The sequence below is a fragment of the Tachypleus tridentatus genome, chromosome 1 (genome assembly GCF_004210375.1).
Source record: "Tachypleus tridentatus isolate NWPU-2018 chromosome 1, ASM421037v1, whole genome shotgun sequence".
In the NCBI taxonomy this organism is placed as follows: domain Eukaryota; kingdom Metazoa; phylum Arthropoda; class Merostomata; order Xiphosura; family Limulidae; genus Tachypleus; species Tachypleus tridentatus.
In genome coordinates, this window is record NC_134825.1 from 128,170,057 (window position 1) to 128,191,143 (window position 21,087).

At 29.7% G+C, this 21,087-nt stretch overlaps 2 protein-coding genes across 17 annotated transcripts in view; both read left to right on the plus strand.

The window, feature by feature from the left end:
* Positions 1-9,107, plus strand: part of mRpL16 (mitochondrial ribosomal protein L16) — a 32,563-nt gene extending 23,456 nt beyond the window's left edge. For all 4 annotated transcript variants that reach the window (XM_076451066.1, XM_076451075.1, XM_076451084.1 and 1 more), the window contains 3 exons: positions 821-952; positions 6,013-6,144; positions 7,034-9,107. In XM_076451066.1, the coding sequence (XP_076307181.1) occupies positions 821-952; positions 6,013-6,144; positions 7,034-7,228 (459 nt within the window). In that variant the 3' untranslated portion in view covers positions 7,229-9,107. The remainder of the gene's footprint in view (positions 1-820; positions 953-6,012; positions 6,145-7,033) is intronic.
* Positions 9,108-10,017: 910 nt separating this feature from the next.
* The window catches only part of LOC143223239 (syntaxin-like), a 59,263-nt gene continuing 48,193 nt past the window's right edge, over positions 10,018-21,087 (plus strand). For 5 of the 13 annotated variants that reach the window (XM_076450918.1, XM_076450965.1, XM_076450909.1 and 2 more), the window contains exons 1-2: positions 10,018-12,754; positions 19,610-19,682. In XM_076450918.1, coding sequence (XP_076307033.1) covers positions 12,681-12,754; positions 19,610-19,682 — 147 coding nt within the window. In that variant the 5' untranslated portion in view covers positions 10,018-12,680. Of the gene's footprint in view, positions 12,755-18,153; positions 18,351-19,604; positions 19,683-21,087 lie in introns of all 13 variants that reach the window. The other 8 variants (XM_076451013.1, XM_076450984.1, XM_076451004.1 and 5 more) reach the window with 5 other exon arrangements.

Sequence of the window (21,087 nt, forward strand, 5' to 3'; positions counted from 1 at the left end):
AAACAGCTCCTAAATTTCACTGCTTTTTCTGCTATGTAAAAGCCTGTGAAGGAGAGAGTTTTTCTGCCAAGAATTTATTTAGCACTAAGTAAAATTAATTTATTGTTTGTTATGAAGAAAAGTTTTTGAACAATGATCAAGTACTTACAAGAAATATGGTTTTTAAGATAACTATTACAATAATACAATTGATATTATAAGAAAGTAACTGTGAGCAATGGATGCTGTTTAGGTAAAGGAGATATTGCTCATGATGGGCTTTGATTACCTGAAGCTAGAAGACTGTTTATTTTTATTATGTTTATTTATGGGCAGCAAAGTTGCAAATCCAAATAGGAGGATTCAAACTTGACAGACTTTGGTTTCTCATCATTCTTGATAGAGTCTTATACTAGTTTAAAATAAAAGTTCACTAAATTTACATTATCATATTAAAATTTTGAAACAAATATAACTAAATAATGATTTGACCAGGAATATAGAATTTGCAAAACAGTAAGTTAATAAGATATTGTAAAAAATTTCTATAAAGTTGTTAAATTTATCAGAAGACCTCCTATGTTATGAAGGAAATAACGATCATGTATTTGTAGTGTGAAATATGATATGTTTATAGGATTTGTAATATAAACATTCAGTCAGTTTTTAAAGCCACTGAAAGGTTTCTGTTTTAAAGCAATCTAGAAACAGGTGAGACAATTTCAAAATGGTTTTGTTTGGTTTGGTATACTGAAAAAGAAGTTGTAAGTATATTGCTATTTACTTTTTATTAAAACATGTTAAAAATTATGTTTCTAAAATTTGTGATTTTATTTACCAGGCTTTGTCAGGAGGCAACTTGCGGTGGAATCATATTGAGTCAATGAGACTTACAATCAACAGGAAAATGGATTCAAAGCGAACATTTGCTGTTTGGCGCATTGATTCACCATGGAAACCAATAACAAGAAAAGTAAATGGACTTTAATATTTTGTTGTATTTTCTTAAATGTTTTACCTTTGAATATTCAAGTTGACATCTTAAGTTTCAATAAATAATATATATAAAATTGTTCACTACAATCTTTAACCAAACATAAAAAAGTATTAACATTCAACAACTTTAAGTACAAGTTTTTGTTTTTTTTCACCATGATTTTTGCTTTGTAAGTATTACCCTCAATTTATATAAGAGGTTGGGTTGGTCAGTCAGAGGAATAATTTTGTTAAAATCTAAAGATGACAAATAAAAGGTTAAAAAAGACACTTTCATATCTTGTTCCTTGTTATCTCTTATTTAGCAAATTTTGTTTAGAAATGCTTATTAAAATAGTAAATCCATATGTCAAAGTAACATTAAAATCACTTTTGCCAAAGTGCCATATCAGCTATTAATGTACTACTTAAACCACAAACAAATTATGAATTGTAGATCTTAAATATGTTTTTTGCTGTCATCTTGATCAAGTCAGCTAACAGAAATAAGAAATATCTTAAGCCAGCTGCAGTTGTGCATTCCACCAATGTTTAAAAGATAACTTCTTTTGTTATTCTTTCATAAAATCTGTGATGGAGCATCACTTATTTAATAAATTTCCACGTATGACTTGTATAATCATTTTTTCATATTTGTTTGTTTTCTACACAAAATGCCCAAACACACTCCTTCACAGAGTTAAGTACAGTCATTGTATTTATGTTTTTTAACTGTATAAAATAAAACATTTACCACTAATATTTGTTGATTACAAGCCAGCCCACCATCTTGACATGGATATAAAAAAAATCATTCCAGAAAGGTTTGTATTAGTTGAATTACACCTTAAGCGAGGTACTGAAAGATGCTGGGTTGGCTCATGTTGCAGGTATCAAAATAAAAAGTTGCAGGATTTCTGTTTCTTCCTCTGTGCACATGTAATAAATTAGCTCACTTCTACAATACACGTGCTTGATTGAACATTGTAAGGAAATGGCATTGGTCCTAAATGTATTAAGTACTCTACAAAATTTAAATTGCAGGTTTATTAATCATGCTGGTTATATTAACAACTCAGCTGGTAGGAGAAAAAATGGTGCTAATGAAAAGTTTGTTTGTGATTAGAGAAAAAGGAAGAAGTTACTAAGAAATTGCCAAAATCTAAATGCACTCGTTGCAATAAAAAAGTATTCATTTCATGAGCTTAAGATAGAACTTAAAAATTAGGTAGGAGAACATCAGAAAAATGGTTTCATTACTACACAAAATTACACAAGACTTCAAGCTAAGAAAACCTCTGTTGGAAAAAATACTGTGAACTTGAAGCTCCTGCACAACTATGTAGTTGTGTTTTAATATGAAATGAGGTTGTGCTCAAACAGAAAAAAAAGCCAATATATCTTAGAAGTTACATGAAGATTATGAGGGAAAAAAAATGTTAGATTCCATCGTTACATTATAAGATTTAAAAAGCAAAACAACTTTGAACTTGTTTAGAATTTAGCAATATGAATGAAACACCAGTATGGCTTGACATGCCCCATGAAAAAATGGTCAGTCATAAAGGGGCTGAGACGGATCTTGTTAAAACAATCATGCATTAAAAACAATCACTTTGTAGTGGTTCTTGCATGTTTTACTGGTGGCAGAGGTTAAAGTCTATGGTTATATTTAAATATAAACATTACAAAAAGGAAATTTTAATTTATGGTTTAGCTCTACATGCACACTCTGAAGATTAGAGGAAGGAGAATGGAATATAAATTTGGAATAAAGAGGTTTAGGAAAAATGAGCAGGAGGCCTAATAACAAAGGAAAGGTTTTTAGTTTGGGATGAATTTAGTGCTCTTTTAGGAGATGACATTAAGAATATACTAAAAGTTGAAAATACCTCCAACTTAGCTATTATTCTAGAAGGATTTACTGTTTTTTTTGCATTAAATATTTGTCTTAACAAGTTGTTTAAGGATATAATATACAAGAAAGTGTGGGTTGGATGATGAATGGAGAAAAACTGATCTCTGCAGGTGTTAACATCAGAGAAGCACCTCTGAATATAGTTTGTGAATGGATTAAATCTGCATGAAACAAAAAGGAAGAGGATATGATAGCAAGAATCATTCAGAAAATGTAGTGTATTAAATGGTATTGAAGATGGTGAACTCTGGCAAGAAATTGAAATGAAGATAATGGTGTAGAAACTACTTATAATATGATTTCACATATTGATTTCAGAAGTCCATGATGAACATTAAAGTTTATTACCAGTTGTACTTTAATTTTTGTTTTTACTTTACAACATCAGTGCCATATGTGTACCTATATGGTTCACTTATTTCCTTTTCTTTAATAATCATAAAGGAAAGTTTAGGATTTAAAACCTAAGCAGAGTCTATATCTATTATCAAGAGGAAACAAATATGGTAGATTTAAGCTGCAATGAATTTGTGCAGAAGAAACCACATTATTTTTTTAAAGAAATGTAACTAAAATGACAATAAAATAATTTATTCAAAATCTAAGTTTTACCTTTAAATTCTCCCCATGACTTATACCTGGAATATCTGTAAAACACCTCATTTTTTCACTTAAATTTAGTTCTTGAATTATACATGGCTATATAAAGCCATAATGAAATAATTCAAATTAATGTATTGACTAAGTGAATTTTAGTGGGTTTATCTATGATCAAATCTTTATGTTAAAAGAACAGATAGCTCTTTTAACCCTTGAGAATAAGAATATAGACCTTACAGCCCCTCCACTACCAATGATATTCTATAGTACATGCCACGGTTCTGTTTATGGAATATTGCTCTGTGGGTGGCTTTTCTTCATTGTAGCAATCTGTGAATGTGTAAGTTCTCCTGACATGCTTTCCAAAGTGTTAATCAACCTTGCATGGACAACAACTTCTCAGGAACTGTTTGAAAAGCACACAGGCACAAATGTTGTGCAAGATGTATCTGGCTTTTCTTCATTGTAGCAATCTGTGAATGTGTAAGTTCTCCTAACATGCTTTCCAAAGTGTTAATCAACCTTGCATGGACAACAACTTCTTAGGAACTGTTTGAAAAGCACACAGGCACAAATGTTGTGCAAGATGTATCTGGCTTTTCTTCATTGTAGCAATCTGTGAATGTGTAAGTTCTCCTAACATGCTTTCCAAAGTGTTAATCAACCTTGCATGGACAACAACTTCTTAGGAACTGTTTGAAAAGCACACAGGCACAAATGTTGTGCAAGATGTATCTGGTGATGTATCTGGCTTTTCTTCATTGTAGCAATCTGTGAATGTGTAAGTTCTCCTAACATGCTTTCCAAAGTGTTAATCAACATTGCATGGACAACAACTTCTTAGGAACTGTTTGAAAAGCACACAGGCACAAATGTTGTGCAAGATGTATCTGGTGATTTATTGGCATATCTGTGAAAGAGTATGACATAAATGAGCACTTGTATTTGGTTGAAGAACTGATGGTAATATTCCTAGTTTTGAGAAATAATGATAAATCACCCTTGCATAGCAAGAGGCTTAAAGATTTAGTTGGGTGGAATGTTATTAATCAATACTTAGAAAATGTTGACCTGTAAAGAATGGGTAGCTTTTATCATACCCTTATGATTTGTGAGTTAAATGGATTGGTGAAAAAAAAAAAAATCAGTATGTATTTGTAAGTTTGTGCCCGTAATTTGACAAAGTTTAACTTCTTATATCCACTTTTAGGTAATATATGTGAAATGGTCACTGTCTGTTGCTAGACCTGAAATTATTCCATTAAAATGAGTTGTCATTGGTTTCAGACCTATATTTGATATTCAAAAGCTGAAATGACAATTTATAGATTATTTATTGATCAGGTCCATCTCTCTCTTCTTAAGCCATAGTGAGTTCCGAGCTATTTTTATTTGACAAATGACATCCTTACATTCTTAAGGTAAGTATTTAAAGATACATTTAATTACTATATGGTTTACATAGCACAGTTACTTTACTTGTCTTCCAAGGTAAGAAATTAAAAAAACATCAACATGAAGGATTGCAGGAATATGTTACTAAAGAAAAACAATTATAAATGTAGTTTGGGAGTGAAAAACAGAATTTAAATAAACATTTTTAATTTTTTCATCAGATCTATTCTTTAAGGCTGGTTTGTCTTGCAAAATTGCATTTTAAATCTTTTATCATATATTTTTTTTCTATTGACTAGTGGATTTAAATTCATAGTTCAAAGACCTGAGAATACAAACAAAAATATACGACAATATTGAATGAAAAATAGATTTTATGTTGGGTTCCTTTAAAGGAAAATCCTGGAAACAGAAGTTAAATACCAATTTAAGCTTATCAAGGTAAAAATTAATGAAATTTCATAAATTCTGTGATTATGTGATATGCAGGCAACATCATATGTTTCCTACCTGCTCTTAGTAACACAGAAATATTCAAATTGTTTAATTTCTGTGCAGTTTTAACATAAACATGTGGTACAGAAAACTGTTGAAGTTGCCTCATTTTTAGTTGTTTTGTTATCTATAGCAGATTGTCTCTATACTGTTTAAGAGGATATTGTAATACACTTCAAAACCTGAAGCATCTGTTATTTATCATTTCTACCTGGCTTTCATCATGAATAGCTCACCAGATATTCATCTTGAGAGAAGGAAACTGAGGATCATCTACTCAGTAATTCTGCATAAACAAGTTTCCTCTCATTTGCATTACTATGCACTTTGCACATCTTTTTTTTATTATTATTTGAATGTAGATTGTAGTAATTTTCTGAAACTTCTCCAGATTTTTTATTTTTCACACAACATTAAATCTCACTCACTTTTTCAGCTTCAAATTTCCTCCACATTTGCTAATCAACCCTACTGTTATTAAGCACACTTACTTAACTATGACAATTATGCAGAAATCAGTTTTACCTGAAAATACTCTTAGTTATTGAGAGAGTCCACTTCAAAGGAGTAAAATAATTTGGTGTAGGTGTTGCAGAGTTTGTTATATGTCTCTTTATACATTTTATTTTTTCACTAACGTACATTTTTAGGGACAGGGAAAAAGAATGGGAGGAGGGAAGGGAGCTATAGATCACTATGTCACACCTGTTAAAGCTGGTCGTGTGGTAGTAGAAATTGGTGGACATATAGAGTTTGAAGAAATTGAACCAGTTTTGAAAGAGGTAAGTTTTTCAAGTTTCCAACAAAATTATCCATATGAACAGATATTTTTATTACTATAGCATGGATAAGGGCAAGAGTTGAGGCATATATGTAACTTTAAGACACTAGAAAAAAAATTGGCAAGGAAACGATTAAAAGTAGGCAACATTACAAAGAAAAGAAATATGTCATAAATAATAAATTCACTGGAAGTTGTTTCTATAATAGTAAATAGTATGTTGGAGATCTCTTATGAACTTAAATTACTTATGTTAAAATCTATTATTAAAGTCTTAAGTAATAGATTTTAATGTCAATCTATTATGGACTTAAAGTTGTGCTTACGTTACCTTTGTATATTGAAGACAAGGTTTTCATTGGTTTTTAAATATTTTTTTTATAAATATAAATAACATTGAAAATAGGTTTTGAAATTTAATGCTCAAAGTTTTTATTATTACCTTACAATCAGGGCCTGTTTTTTTATGTGAAAATAATATAAAAATGATTTTTTTCAGATTTTCATAACAATAAAAAAACAACAACAACAACAAAACATAGATTATGTTAAACTGGCTGAAATCACGTCTAGACAAGTCATTTTGTGGTATAATAGTATTTGAGCTCCAACATAGGTTTCACGTTGAAACAACATAAATCAATAACCTGATAGAATACCCATTAATTAGTTAATATGTAATATAATTTTACACATAATATTTTAAAATGTGTTTCACTTGTAGTAAGCATTCATAATGTATAAGCTGTACATAGTAATAAATAATTCTAATTATCTTAAGAAGTTTCTATAAATGTTTTACTTAGCTGTGCAATGCAGAATTTTGTAAGTTTTAACTTTACTGTTTTTATCTTCATCACATGGGTTTCTGTTTAAAATTAATTCTGCAGATTGTGAACAAGCTTCCTTTTGATGCTATGCCTGTCAGCCAGAAAATACTTGATGAACTACTGGAAGAAGAACAAAGAATTCAGAGAGATAATGCAAACCCATTTAGTTTTGAATATGTTGTTAAAAACAAGATGCAAGGTTGTCAAAACTGGATAAGTAATTATGATAACTATTGGTTTGGAAAATACGTTTAATTCTTAACATTAAATATAAATTAATCTGTCATGTTATGAGTTCTGTGTTTTTAATGGATTATTAAATTTTTGTAAAAATTAAAAGCATACAAGGTGATTTGTCTTATTTGTCATTTAGCTGCATCAGTTGCATTTCATAAAACATATATATAATAAACCATATAAGAAAACCTACAATGGCTTAAATTATTTTTCAATTAATTTGAAAGATTATCTGAGATAGATTTTGGAGTTAAAGTGAACTTTAGGTTAACTACTTTAACAAACATTTTATATTTGTGCAGAAATATAATTTGAAGCTAGTAAACCATGTATTGGTGATTATTTTTAACAAATTTTTGTGATAAGTGAAGAAAGTGCATATTGTATACTGTGTTTTACCAAGGATAGTCATGTATAAGAGAGAATTCAGATTGTACGTATAGACTATAGAGTATCCACATTAGCTGTACTTTTAATAAACAGTTCTGTATATTTTGGACAAAAATGTATTTTTGTTCTTAATATAATTGATAGATTGAAATGGATGTCAATTAATTTGTTTGATGAATTTCAGTAGAAAACGTTTTTTTAGGTTAACATTGCTATACCCATTTCACTGCTGCTGGGATGTACCATATTTTTTGATATATAAGATGCATCCCTATTTTCAAGGTTATCTTCAGGGGAAAAAATATTTTTCACAGTTATCATTTATTTATTTGTTCAACATCAGCATAATCTTTTATTATTCTTTAGAATACTTCAAAAGTAGTGTCTGTAATAAAATAAAATATGGTTGTTTTCATACATTTACATCAAAACATTGTTCATTCATTATGAAAACTTTCAAAATCTTCTTTTTCATCACTGAATTCACTGAAAATAAGTTGTGAAAGTTTACTATCACTTGTCCTCAAACAATATCATCTTTGGTGCCATTAAGGCAATTGCTCACATCACATTTTTTAAATACCTTTATTACAGTTTCCACGCTGTAAGGAAGAAAAAAAAGTTTGATACTTTTTTTTTATTGTGTTCTTTATGGATATAACTCTAGTATTGTTAGTACAATGTTTAATTTAAGTTAAAGAAAGGTCCCTCTTATGGAACACTGTTCTACCGTCATTTCCCATAATAACCCATTTTCTTTAGTCTATGAGAGAAAGAAAACAAGACCAGGGAAGTGTAAAGGTTGATCTTGCTAGTTTCTAGTCCTTGCTGTAAAAGGTACGGTATGTCTAGGGAGGTATAAAATTTTTTACCTTTGGTGTATAGGATGCATGGGGATTTTGAGACCCCCCTTTTTTTTTTTAAATAAGTGCATTTTATACACAAAGATATGGTATATTTTCCAGTTCTCACATTGCAAATGGGACACACATTTTCCATTGTCATTCAGAACTGCTCCACATGACATATGAGACTAAAATGAGTTGTAACCCTGATTATGTTAGTACACTTGATGTGCTTGACTTGGATAAGGTTAGAAGATAGTGAAAATAAGTCAAATTGTGGTCAAATATGTTGTGATGAAAAGGCAATGAGGCAGGAGAATGTTAGCTCTCCATCTAGTGATGATAGTCAAGATAATGAACCTGGACCCAGCATAGGACGGCTTAGGCATAAACAGCATGAGCAATGGGAAACATATGTCCCAGTTGCAGTGTGAGTGGGTGAGAGCACTAGAAATATACATCCCAACTGCAGTGAATGTGGTAATGTGCAGATTAATTTCTTGACAAAAATCGACTTTATCAATACACAATTCTCTCAGATGTCATATACAAACTCGAATATCAGAATTATTCACCCATTTTCTTTGTTTTCTCACATGAAACGAGTAAAGTTTTTCTATGTATGAGTGTGTAGATCCTATGTTATAAAAGTTACATGATAATTAGTTTGGTGTTTGATGTTTTTTTCCATTTTTGGGATAACAAAAAATAAAAGATTGTCTAAAAAAAATGCACATGAAAATTCTCAAAAGCCAAATTCTGTCTTGTAGTCAATGCCATCAAAATTTGGAGTAACTTGGTATCTTAATTTTTTAATAATTAATGAATTTTATTCTTAACACCAGTCATATCTTGTTTCATGAGAAATCTGTACAAAAAAATTATAATAACTAATGCACAAGTTAAATAAACATGTGATTATTTGTTTATCAAAAAAATAATGAAATTTATAAAATATTAATAGGATACATTGAAGAAATAAAATCACTTTTAATTTGCAGTTCTTTCATGAAAATGGTAAAAGTAATCTACTGTTATTTCATATTGCTGACAAAACTGTTCTGTTTTTTATTGTGTTTAAAAGACTGCTTTATGTGATATTCTTTACATCCAGTTTCGTTTCTTTGTTATATGGCCCCTGCATGGCCAAGCGCGTAAGGCATGCGACTCGTAATCCGAGGGTCGCAGGTTCGCGCCCGGGTCACGCTAAACATGCTCGCCCTCCCAGCCGTGGGGGGTGTATAATGTTACGGTCAATCCCACTATTCGTTGGTAAAGAGTAGCCCAAGAGTTGGCGGTGGGTGGTGATGACTAGCTGCCTTCCCTATAGTCTTACACTGCTAAATTAGGGACAGCTAGCACAGATAGCCCTCGAGTAGCTTTGTGCGAAATTCCAAAACAAACAAACAAACAATCTTTGTTATATTCTATCAAAAGTCCAAGAATTCTTATTTACTACTGCAAAACATTTTCTTTCAAACCTCAATTTATCCTGCAAAACCTACCCAATTACTTTTGAGATAAATTAATTAGTTCACCTCAGAAACTTGTTCATAACTTAATATGGAGAAAAAAAAAAGGACAATAAAAGAATTTACTAAGAGATAACTAGAGAGAAATTTCCAAACCATTAAGATTCATTATAAAAATTGATTATAAGAAAAAATGTTTTTCAGAAGATTTCTCACATTGGTTTACTGATCAATAAGTAATGTAGCAGAATGTTTAAAGTTGTTTCAGTGTCAAAAATTATAAAAGAACTCTTCTAGCAACACATGAAAATATCATATTAAGAAACTTATGGTGTTGGTTTTGTTGGTTATACCTTCAATTAGAAATATGTAAACAAAGTCAGTCAAGTTTTGCATGATCACTCAAATAAAACTTAAAAATGAATGTTTTTTTCTGTTTCTGAAAAATCCAATTCTTTTACCGGCTACAATGCTATTCTCGTGTTTTTGCTGCAATAACATAATTAATAAGGTACATATCAATGAGCTACACCACAGTCACATTATGTAAAACCACACACACAAGAAAAAGTACTCCAGTGAGTAGTAAACCATAAGTGATATATCTGCCTGTAGAATATTACAAGCTGAATACTCACCATTATGACTGTAAATGTTGATTAAGTTTCCTATGGAAAATTAAAGAAATGTTTTACGAACACCTTTTCTAAAAATTAATTATAGTAACAATATGCACCCGGTGGCAAAGCGTTTTGTCTGCAGACTTATACAGCTGAAAACAGAGTTTTGATATCCATGGTGGGCAGAGCACAGGTAACTGTTTGTGTATCTTTGTGGTCAATAACAAGCACCAGTAACAATATATGTAAAGAAAGTTTATTATTTTACTAGTATTGCACAAAAACGACAATTTTTGTGTTTATTTTGTTATCACCAGCAAGTATTCCTGGATTAGAATTTTGACTTGTATATGTTTTATGTTATTTTCAAATCTGTTTCTTGATAAAGCATTGTAGGTTAAACAGTGCAAAAAACTGTTTCTGGAAGAAATATTCATACATGGTTAAATGTGTGACCGTACGATTTATTAATTGTGATAGCAAAGAATTTGAAGCTGATGGCAAATGCACGAAGTTGTAATTTTACATAAATGATTATAAAACTTGTAACTCATTCATTTATGTTACTTGTATATAAATAGCAGTTGTTTTTATGAACTAGTACATTAATAACGAAGTACATTACATACATGCAATATTTTCAAGTTACTACAATCTTATTAAATTAAACCACATAACATTAATTAAACGCTATGCAGAAAGTTTCAACATTTTAGTTTTGGCAGTATGCTGTGAAATTAGGAAATAGAAGCTTCTAGAATTCAGAATATGATATAAAATTCCAAATTATGTTACAGGAAGTTTTTTGTGTCGTTTTAATTTACTTCTATTGTTGTATTGTAGGAGGTTCTTTTGTTTCTTTCTTTCATTGTCTCTCCTTATGTGCTTTGATACGCTATGCTTTGTTCCGTTAAAAACAAAATGCATTTGGGGTTAACTTGCAACGCAAGAAACTGGGTTTCGATACCACTGGTGGGTAGAGCAGAGATAGCCGAATGTGTAACTTTGTTCTTAACATCAAACAAACAAACAGTTGGGCTAAAAGTGCCTTAATTGTTAATATGTCGAGTTGTGGGTCAAACTACATGTAATTAGGTCTGTGACGCAGACTGAATATACTTTAAATTTAAGCTGCGGGTACATTATAAACATAATAATTAGTCCAGTTGTTTAGCTAAAAAGATTGACAAAACACTTTGAGAGGGAAGCGCTGGTGACAGGCAGTTTTTATCTTGTTAATTAATTGTTCACCGTTGATTTTTTTTTTTATATAGTTTCATGCAAGGCTACACTAGGACTACCTGCGCTACCCGTCCTTAAATTAGGGGTGATAGATTAAAGAAATGGCAGTTAGTCAAAACCACTCATTGCCAACTTTTACTAATGAATAGTGGGATTGACCGTACACTATAACGACCCAGTAGCTAAAAAAGCGAGTATGTTCGGTATAACGGAAATCTGAATCCGCGACATTCAGGACTGCAAAATTAATAAGTGCTATACTTGAATACCAGGAGTCTTTGACCTGGCTGTGTATACCTTATATACATAAGATGTCTTTTAGGCCGAATTGTCCAATTCAATAATATTTACTTTTATCGGTTGTAACTGGTGTTTTAAGTCTCTTTATGAATTTTATGATAAAATCAAACCTTTTGATATAGAAAAACAAGGAAATGTAATACGTTAATACGGCTCTCACTTCATGGAATTTTTGCGAATGTATGTACAGAATAAAGTGGAAGTTAATTTTTTATATATATATAAATTTTAGTTGTACGGCGATTATAACAAATTTCCAACAAGGAAACTTTGTTATTCAAAATATACCGTAAAATTGAAAACCATTTAAAAATCAACTATTATTTTTAAACTATTTAATACAAAACCAGTATAATATGTAATAAAATATAAAACTGGCCAAACTTTTATAATAATTTGTACACTTATTTTGTTATTTTGGTAAAATAAGTCAATAAAATGCCATCTATATGCCATTTTATGTAGTATCTTCACGAAATCTTGACAGAAAATCGATTGTTCGCGCAACCACCGCCTTAAAATGTGTAGTCTAACTTTATTCGTAAAATTAGTGTTTTCCCTCACATTTGCAGTTTTAATGGAAAAGTGCTATGAACTTTAAATGACTGTTTGTTTCAGTGTAACATCTTTATTTATATTACAATGCCGAAGGACCGTCTTGCTGCCCTCAAAGCGGTAAGCCACCATGAATGCTTTTAGTATTTCTAAAATATAATTTTATTAATAATAAGTAATGATATAATACTCCTATGTCTAACCTTTACTTTGACTTCTAAACTGTGTTGATCAGTATCTCAGTATTTGCTGCCACTCTTAGCCTACAGCAAGGCTAATTTAGGTTATATAGTATTAGTACTAGTGGGTTACTAATATGAACAGTATTGTTTATGGGCTACTGCAGTGCTAAAAGTTTTATCTTTTGAATTAGTGATAGTGCAGAGACCAGTTTTATTTGTAACATATTTAAAGAGTATTAAAAGTTTAAGACCAATCTGACTTATTAGTAGTGTCATTATTCACACAATATATGAGTGTATTAGCAGTATTAATATTATACATAATAATTTTCAAACTGCAAGAAATCATGCAAAGTTAACATCCTGATTTCAATAATTTTAATTTTTACAGAACACAAATGTATTTGGAGGGAAGACTTGTTATGCCATTATTACCAATTTTATTTGGATGTTTAGAAACTTATCCCCTTAATGTAAATATGTATTCAACTTTTTATATATGTAAAAACAGTTCGTTTAGGTTGAGAAAATATTTTACGTAGAGGAGCGAACAACGTTTTGACCCTCTTCGGTCATCGTCAGGTGCTCGACATCACTGATTATTCAACTTTTTGTTCTCATTGAACTTGGAATTCTTGTGTTTCAGGATGAAGTAATATGATTGAATGTAATGTATGCAGTGTATCTAAGTTGTAATTGTTTTCAAAATTTATAATAAAATGTCTGTTTTTTTTCTGGCTTTGAAAAGTTATATTTAAAATATTTTATCCTTTAACGGATGTTATGAATTTGAAAAACCCATTATACTGCAGAAATATAATACACTAATTTACATGATTATTAATTACAAGATTTGCAATTCCAAGAGAAACAAATTTTACTGCTTTTGTATGGTCTTGTCTTGATGTTTTTGCATTTTAAAAAAATATAAAGTTACTTTATAGTAAGTAGTTGAACATATATTTAAAACTATCAAATGTACTATTATTTTACCCTAAGATATATACTCTTCTAATTAATCTAAACTTACACAGGTAATATAAGGACGACAAGTAATATGTTGGTCTAGCTATGTCATCCCATCCCCTAAACTAAGCCTCAGAATAAAAATAAAACACTTGGAGACAGCCTTTATTATTCAAGAATTTATCAAGTCTTCCTTTAAATTTCCTTATGTTAACTGCATCTACCGCATCTGAAGGCATTCCATTCTGAAGACTAGTCTAAGAGCAGATTAACCAGTTTACAGATTGATATTCCTGACATATTGAATAAATTCATAATATATATAAATATAACATGAAAGGAACCACACCATTGTCTGACATTCAGACCAAAGTGACCATTTTCTCTCATACATTGGAAAATAGCTGAGAAATACTGAGTAAACAATCCAAGTCATTTTGTTTAAATGTAGCATTTCATCTAGTATTTTTCAATAACAATAGATATTTCATATTAAAAATAAGAACAGGTTCTGGTGTTGTAATTCTCAGTAATTTAATATAGAGTTGAATTTTACTTCCTACATATTGTTCAAGCAGAATTGCACCATATGATATGTATAGAACTCACGGTAACCTTAATTCAGAACTTGATAATTCTGGTGGTTGGGATTGTGACACTTTTCCCTTACCAGTTCTCATCATCATCCTTAAGACACAATGGATAATGTCTGTGGTCATTGTACAAAGATGCACTGAGAATATTCTATCTGTCAGATTAAATTCCAGTGCAAATGTCATACTTTCTAGCAACTAAAGGAGAATCAGTTAAATGTTGGGAGTGGAGTGCTTTAACTTGCAACATCTCAACTCCTATAGCATTTTGCTGTTTGCAGCCATTTATGGCTAAATATTTAGATACAACCTCAAAGTAAAATTAAACTGCCCTAAAGTTCTACAATATAAAATTCCCAATCTCCACTATATTTTTAGTATTAAATGATGTAAAAGGAATTTTTAAGGTAAGAATTTTGTATTTTGTTTTACATCACTGATATTGTTTAAAAGGTGAAGGTTCAGAGGTTTACAATGAAGATGTTTAAGTTGTTTTTTCTTCAGTTTTGTTTAAAAAAAAGAATATATACAGAAAGATAGTTCAAGGACAATAAGAACTAGGTAGAGAAAAGAAATATTAAAAAGCATATATTGTTACTATTGTTTATACAAGTCAGTAACATAAGTAAATACACAAAATAATAAATTATAACTGGTTGTGATTTAATTGGAATTAAAAAGCATATATTGTTACTATTGATTATACAAGTCAGTAACATAAGTAAATACACAAAATAATAAATTATTTATGTTATGATTTAATTGGAATTAAACCAGTATAGTTCTATAGTCTTGTAGTTTTCATTGACAAATTTATAGTCTCCTTGAGGTATATAATTATACAGTAAACTTGTTATTTTGGAACCAACATGTAACTATTATTAAGTGTTATTGTATAAGTTATGGTTTCTGAAAGTAACTAATCATGTATTTGAAGATTTCTATTGTTATAGTTGATGAACTTCAGTATATCATGCCAACATCAATTTTAAATGTTTTTTTTTAAATTATAATTTTCTTTTATAATGTAATGAATCTTTTTTTTTTTTGCATTTAGAAAGATTAAATGCTTTTTGTGAGTTTTTCTTGATCAACACATGAGGTCCTGATATCATTTTTCTGTACAGTGTAACGTTATTGTAAGAAATGATTTCTTAAGATAGCACATGAACAACCAGGGACATCTTGATCCTTAAAGTTATATATGTATACCCACTCTTTAGGAAAGGTGTAGACATAAACCTACACTTTATTTTTCACTACCTTCCATGGTAGCTCATTCAGTAAGCTGATCACCTATTAGAAAAATAAACTATCATAACTAGGTATATCCTGTAATTTCCATAGCTTAACCTTTTGTCCTTTGAATATTGTGAAGTGAAACCAGAGGCCTTTATTCTATCAACATCCTGGATAAACTTGTAGTTTATAAAGGCACATAAGAAAAAAGCAGTTCAGACATTTTACTCCATTGTTTAAGATTAGAGGTCATTGTATAACATATAATTTATATATTCATTACATTACCGCTGAAAACTGTGTTATTTTCCCAAAAGGGGGCCAAAGGCTATTTTGAGAGGGTTATCTATTTTAATCAATTGCATAATTATACAGTAGTATCTTATCTCTCAGTCAGTCAATATACACTAAAATGACCTCACACAAAAGATGCTTAATGTTGCAATTTGTACTGTTGTGACATCAGTGAAATGTGTACATGCCATGAATCATGAGAAGATTATGCACTGTGTAGGCTACAATACTGGTAATGACACTGGAACTAAAGAAATAAAAATTTGCTACTCTCAATTTTGCTTTTATTCACTCTTGAAAGAGAACACTTTCTGGGACTCTGTGGAACTACATCTAGTATATGCCTTACTCTTGTAATGCTGTATTTTTCTAGTGTATTTTGATGAATTTTCTTCTACATATTTGGGCTTCAACACTAAAAATATCACACTAAAAGTACAGTTTGTATTCTGTTGTTTTTTATTATACTTTGGCATGTGCATGTTACTTGTTCAGTATTTAGTAATTTATTTTGAAAAATCCCAAACAAATAAGTAATACAATACTATATAGCTTTTTACATTGTCACCAATCTATGCTCTGAGACAGATGATATTAATTTTTTTAACAAGAATCTTCAAAAGTTATGAATGGCTTTATTAAAAAAACACAAAAATTCAATTATTAAAAGATGTCTGAATGGTAAAAGTAAGATTTTGTGATGAAATTTTTATTTTCTTTCTGTATCCCATTTCCTACTGTAATATTACTTGAAACTCCTTTTTTCTATACCCAACCCTGATCACTAAAATATACATCCAATCTTTTAATCTTGAGCAATGCAACTTCTACCATGTCTGAAGACATATTAGTCCAAAGGTGAACCACCCTATTAAAAAAGTAACAATGTCTTAAGTGGTCTGAGTTTTTCATATTTTAAACTCCTGTTTTATAGTGTTGCTGTCTACAGAATGTTTTATTAAAACTTATCTGAATTTATGGATTCCAAGCCCCTGACAGACTTACAAATCTCAGTTGTATTTCCTCACAATGCTATAAGAATAGTTAGTTTTATATACTTGTACTCTATTAAGTTAATAAGGTATCTACAAAGCATTAATTAACCCTTTTGTCATGGGTCATGAGTAAAAAGCCATGTCATCTCATTTGTTGACTTGCATTAAAAATTGTGTTAAACTACTATTTTATGAACTTATGTCAATAAGATTTGAAGTCAATTTTGTATTATAATTCAAACTTTATATATGAGTTAATTTCTTAATTTAAAAGTAGATATTAAAATAACACATGCAAATATAGATTTTAGTGAGCCACAATGCAGCACTGTTTAAAATTATATGTTTTTGATATCAAAATACTAAGTCCATAGTTTCATACAAATTAGAAACTCGAATTACTAGTATTTACAAACTAGAATATAAAATAAGAACCTCATATCTTTTTATTTTGTTGATATACGGCTTATGTACTGAATCAAACAGTAGTATAATATGTAGTGTTCTAGCACACAAAAAAAATAATTTATATTTATTTCCTAATTTTTTATGATGGTTACGAGGTTGGTCAAGTGACAAACCCACATGATTGGAGTGTAGAAAACAGCATAAATTAGTCTTATTGGAAATGAACATTTGAAATGTATTTAGGAAGTTTTAGAGATTATGCAAATAATATTTGATATTTTGGGGGTGAAGAATAGTTTTTTTTAATCATAACATGAAATCTTTTTGTGCTCAGACAAGTAATGAAACAGACTTGATATTTTCACAAACAAATATTTTTTGAAAAATATGAAAAATGTTTCATTAAGGAATCAGATTTTTGGTGTACGAAAAAAGTTGTAATCTGTACTAAAAGTCTACCAAATCTTATGGAGATACACATGCTGTATCAAAAATTATAGTACAAATACTTAATGTTTGCAGATATGTAGATGAACTCCTATATATTTATACTGAGCTTATTGTGAAAAGGTTAAATTTTCTTTGCAAAACTGTGGGATTTATAGTACTATTTGAAATCTGTAATAACTTAATATCTACAAATTTAACCAGTTTACTAGTTATTCCATTATCAGAATCATTTATAAAAATGAAAAATTGTAAATAATCTAGCACAGACCACTGAAACATTCCACTTGTAATATTAATCCACAGTGAACTCAATCTCTTAATAACAGTTTTCTGTCTTCCATCACCAAAAAAACTCTTGAATTATTTAACTAGTTTATCTTCTTTCTCAACAGATGCAGTACTTTTAACAAGTCATTTATCAAAATGGTTTTGAAAGCCCAAGTATTACAAAATCCACTGCATTACCTTCTCCATGTCAAAGAAAGCATATTAATAAGGCATCACCTTCCATTTCTAAATCCATGTTTGCTATCTGTGATAATACCAAACTTGTCTAAGTGTTTTCGGATGCTGTTTACTAGTAATTATAGTGAGTGTAATTCCTAGAACTTGTATAAATATGCATGTTTATATTGAGAGCGTATGATCCTGTTCAGCAAATTTTTAACCTTGTTAAGTTAAAGAATGTGTATTTAAGTTGTTTGACAGATGTGATGTCTTAAGTGCTATAAATAATTAAAATTTCTGAATTGCTAATTTCTTCCTCTCCTTTCTTTATGTTTGTTACTTCAGGAGATGTCACTAACCTTATAGTTAACAGAAGTGGCATAATAGCTTTATAATTGGAGATTAAATTAACCAAGTAATCTGTTTAAATTTTTATTTGATTATCATTCTAATAAGAATCTCACTGAGAAACATAAAAGTATGGTTGGTTGCATGCTTAATAATTGTGGGAATTTGAATGCTGTAGAAGAATAGTGCTTACATTGTACAGGTGTACAGGTACTTTAGTATGATGTTTATTGTGTTGTTAGTGTTTATTCAACTGATATACAAGTGTAAAGGAGTAACAAGTATCACACTAATTTTTTTTTGTACTCAGTTATGCACTGTTATAAACAAGAAAATTTGGTATATGTAAAGCAAACTTACATTGGAATGTGATACCTTAATGTACAAGATTCTCTGCTTAAGTAAATGGATCATATATAAACAAACTTTAAAAATGCTTTTTCTGTTTCTACTAATTATGTTTTGATTCAGTTTGACTAAATTAGTATGAATGATTAATTGGTTTCATACTTAACTATTTTGTATGAAATCTGTTGTTAAACTACCTGTGTGAAAATAAGAATTTAATATATGTTATTTATGAAAGAAAATGTATAAAAATTATGATTACACTGAAAATATAGTCAGTCATGTGTAAAATAAACTGATGAATGGGGAAAGATACCAAAGTACAGTAATACCATTAAAGATTATGTTCAATGGATATATCAAAACAGTATTTTAATATGAATGTTTAATTATGTGATTTTTATGTGAAAATTGAATATTAAAAAAATATAAACTAACTTGTCCATTGTGCAAGTATACCATGAAAGTGAGAAATACACATTGAGGGAATATAGGTTTTAAATGCAATAGATGCAACATAATCATATGTGTTATCAAAATCAATTTCATTTTTTTTTTTAAAGGGTGGTTGGTTTCTGGAATGGGTTAACTTCACATGTTGTGGAAGCAGTAAATTTAAGTGCATTTTAAGAAAAACTTGTTAAATATGTTAATGATAAAGCTTGGCTTTAAAATATTGTTTTTAATTATTTTAATTTAGTTTAGAAGATGGAACAGCCAAGATGGAGTTGTAGGTCCCGTGTTGATCCAAAAGGTGTTATATTGTCTTACTAAAACAGTGAGAAAGTTATGAAAATATTTGTCTAACATCATAAAATATGGAAAATGTATGTGAATGTTTTCATGCCCAAAATTAATACAAGGCATTCTTTTATATGTTTTATATTTGTTTAATTTCTCAAACCAAGCAGGATATTGTGAGTATGGTATCAGAATTTCAGACAAATGTATTAAGAAATCTACATGATGAATTTTATTTGGTAATCTTTAAAGAGTGTATTTGGAATGAAATATCAAAATATATTTTGCAGTAGGAAATATTTGGCAAGTCTGACAATAATACTGTCTTAGGGTTTTGAAACTAATAAGAGAAGCCATATCATTATTGGGGAGTTTATATAACTTTCACTTGAAGATAGTTTACAGTGAATGGTTTGCATCTTCAGTATTTATGAAACTTATGTGATTAATTATAAAACTTTTAACTGTAATGTGCCAAGAATATAACTTTACATACTTGTAGACAATTTTGTGTAATTTTGAGATTGAGTGATTTTGTAACATATCTTTAGAATTGTTCAAGGTACTACTTACAAGTTGAAAGAAAAAGAAACAAATTAAATGGATGAAGCCCACTAAACTAATCTACAAATTGATATATTACATAGGTTATATAGATCACTGCTAATTTCTGTTGGACAGTGAACAAACTTGTATTTTTATTTTTGTGAAGTTTCTTTCATGTTAATAACAAAGTTTAGATTAATTATTTTAGTGACTAGAATTGTTTCTGACAGGCAAATGTAAAGATTCATTATCAGAAGGTTTGGTGGATAATTGGTTAAATAAAATGTCACACACTTGTTAGAGTGTGAATTGTAACAAGTTGAAGTACCCATCTTTTGTCTGGATTATGAACTAAAAAAATGTGGCATAGATGTTGTGATAAATAACACATAAATTCTAACTTTCACGTAATATATTTATAACATATTATTATATTATTCGTTTTTATCTTATAAAAAAAATTTATATAGGCTTTAAGAACTCAGTATGTATGTACTTAAAAATGTGGAATACACCATGCAATGGTCAGGAAGAAGCAGCAGCCAAAGTAGGGATGCTTTCAACACCCACTTTCTAATATCCTTCTACAGTTTTTCGACTTGATTAATTGATGGCAGCTAGCTGCATGAGTGTCTTATGGGCTAAAGTTGAAAGATCACGGGTCAAAGCAGGAAGTGCATATAACTCAAATAGCTTTTCTTATCAACCCTATAGTGGCTGTTGGAGTAGAAACTTCAGCTGAGTTTATGTAGTACTACAATAGTGATGGCCATTTTGTTCACTGCATTCCTCCATAGATAGTGCTGGCATACTCTGTGAGATATGCAAGATGTTTGTGTGGTCTCCTCTCACACTTTTGTTATAGAAAATTTACTTTTTTGTGAAAGAACATAGCA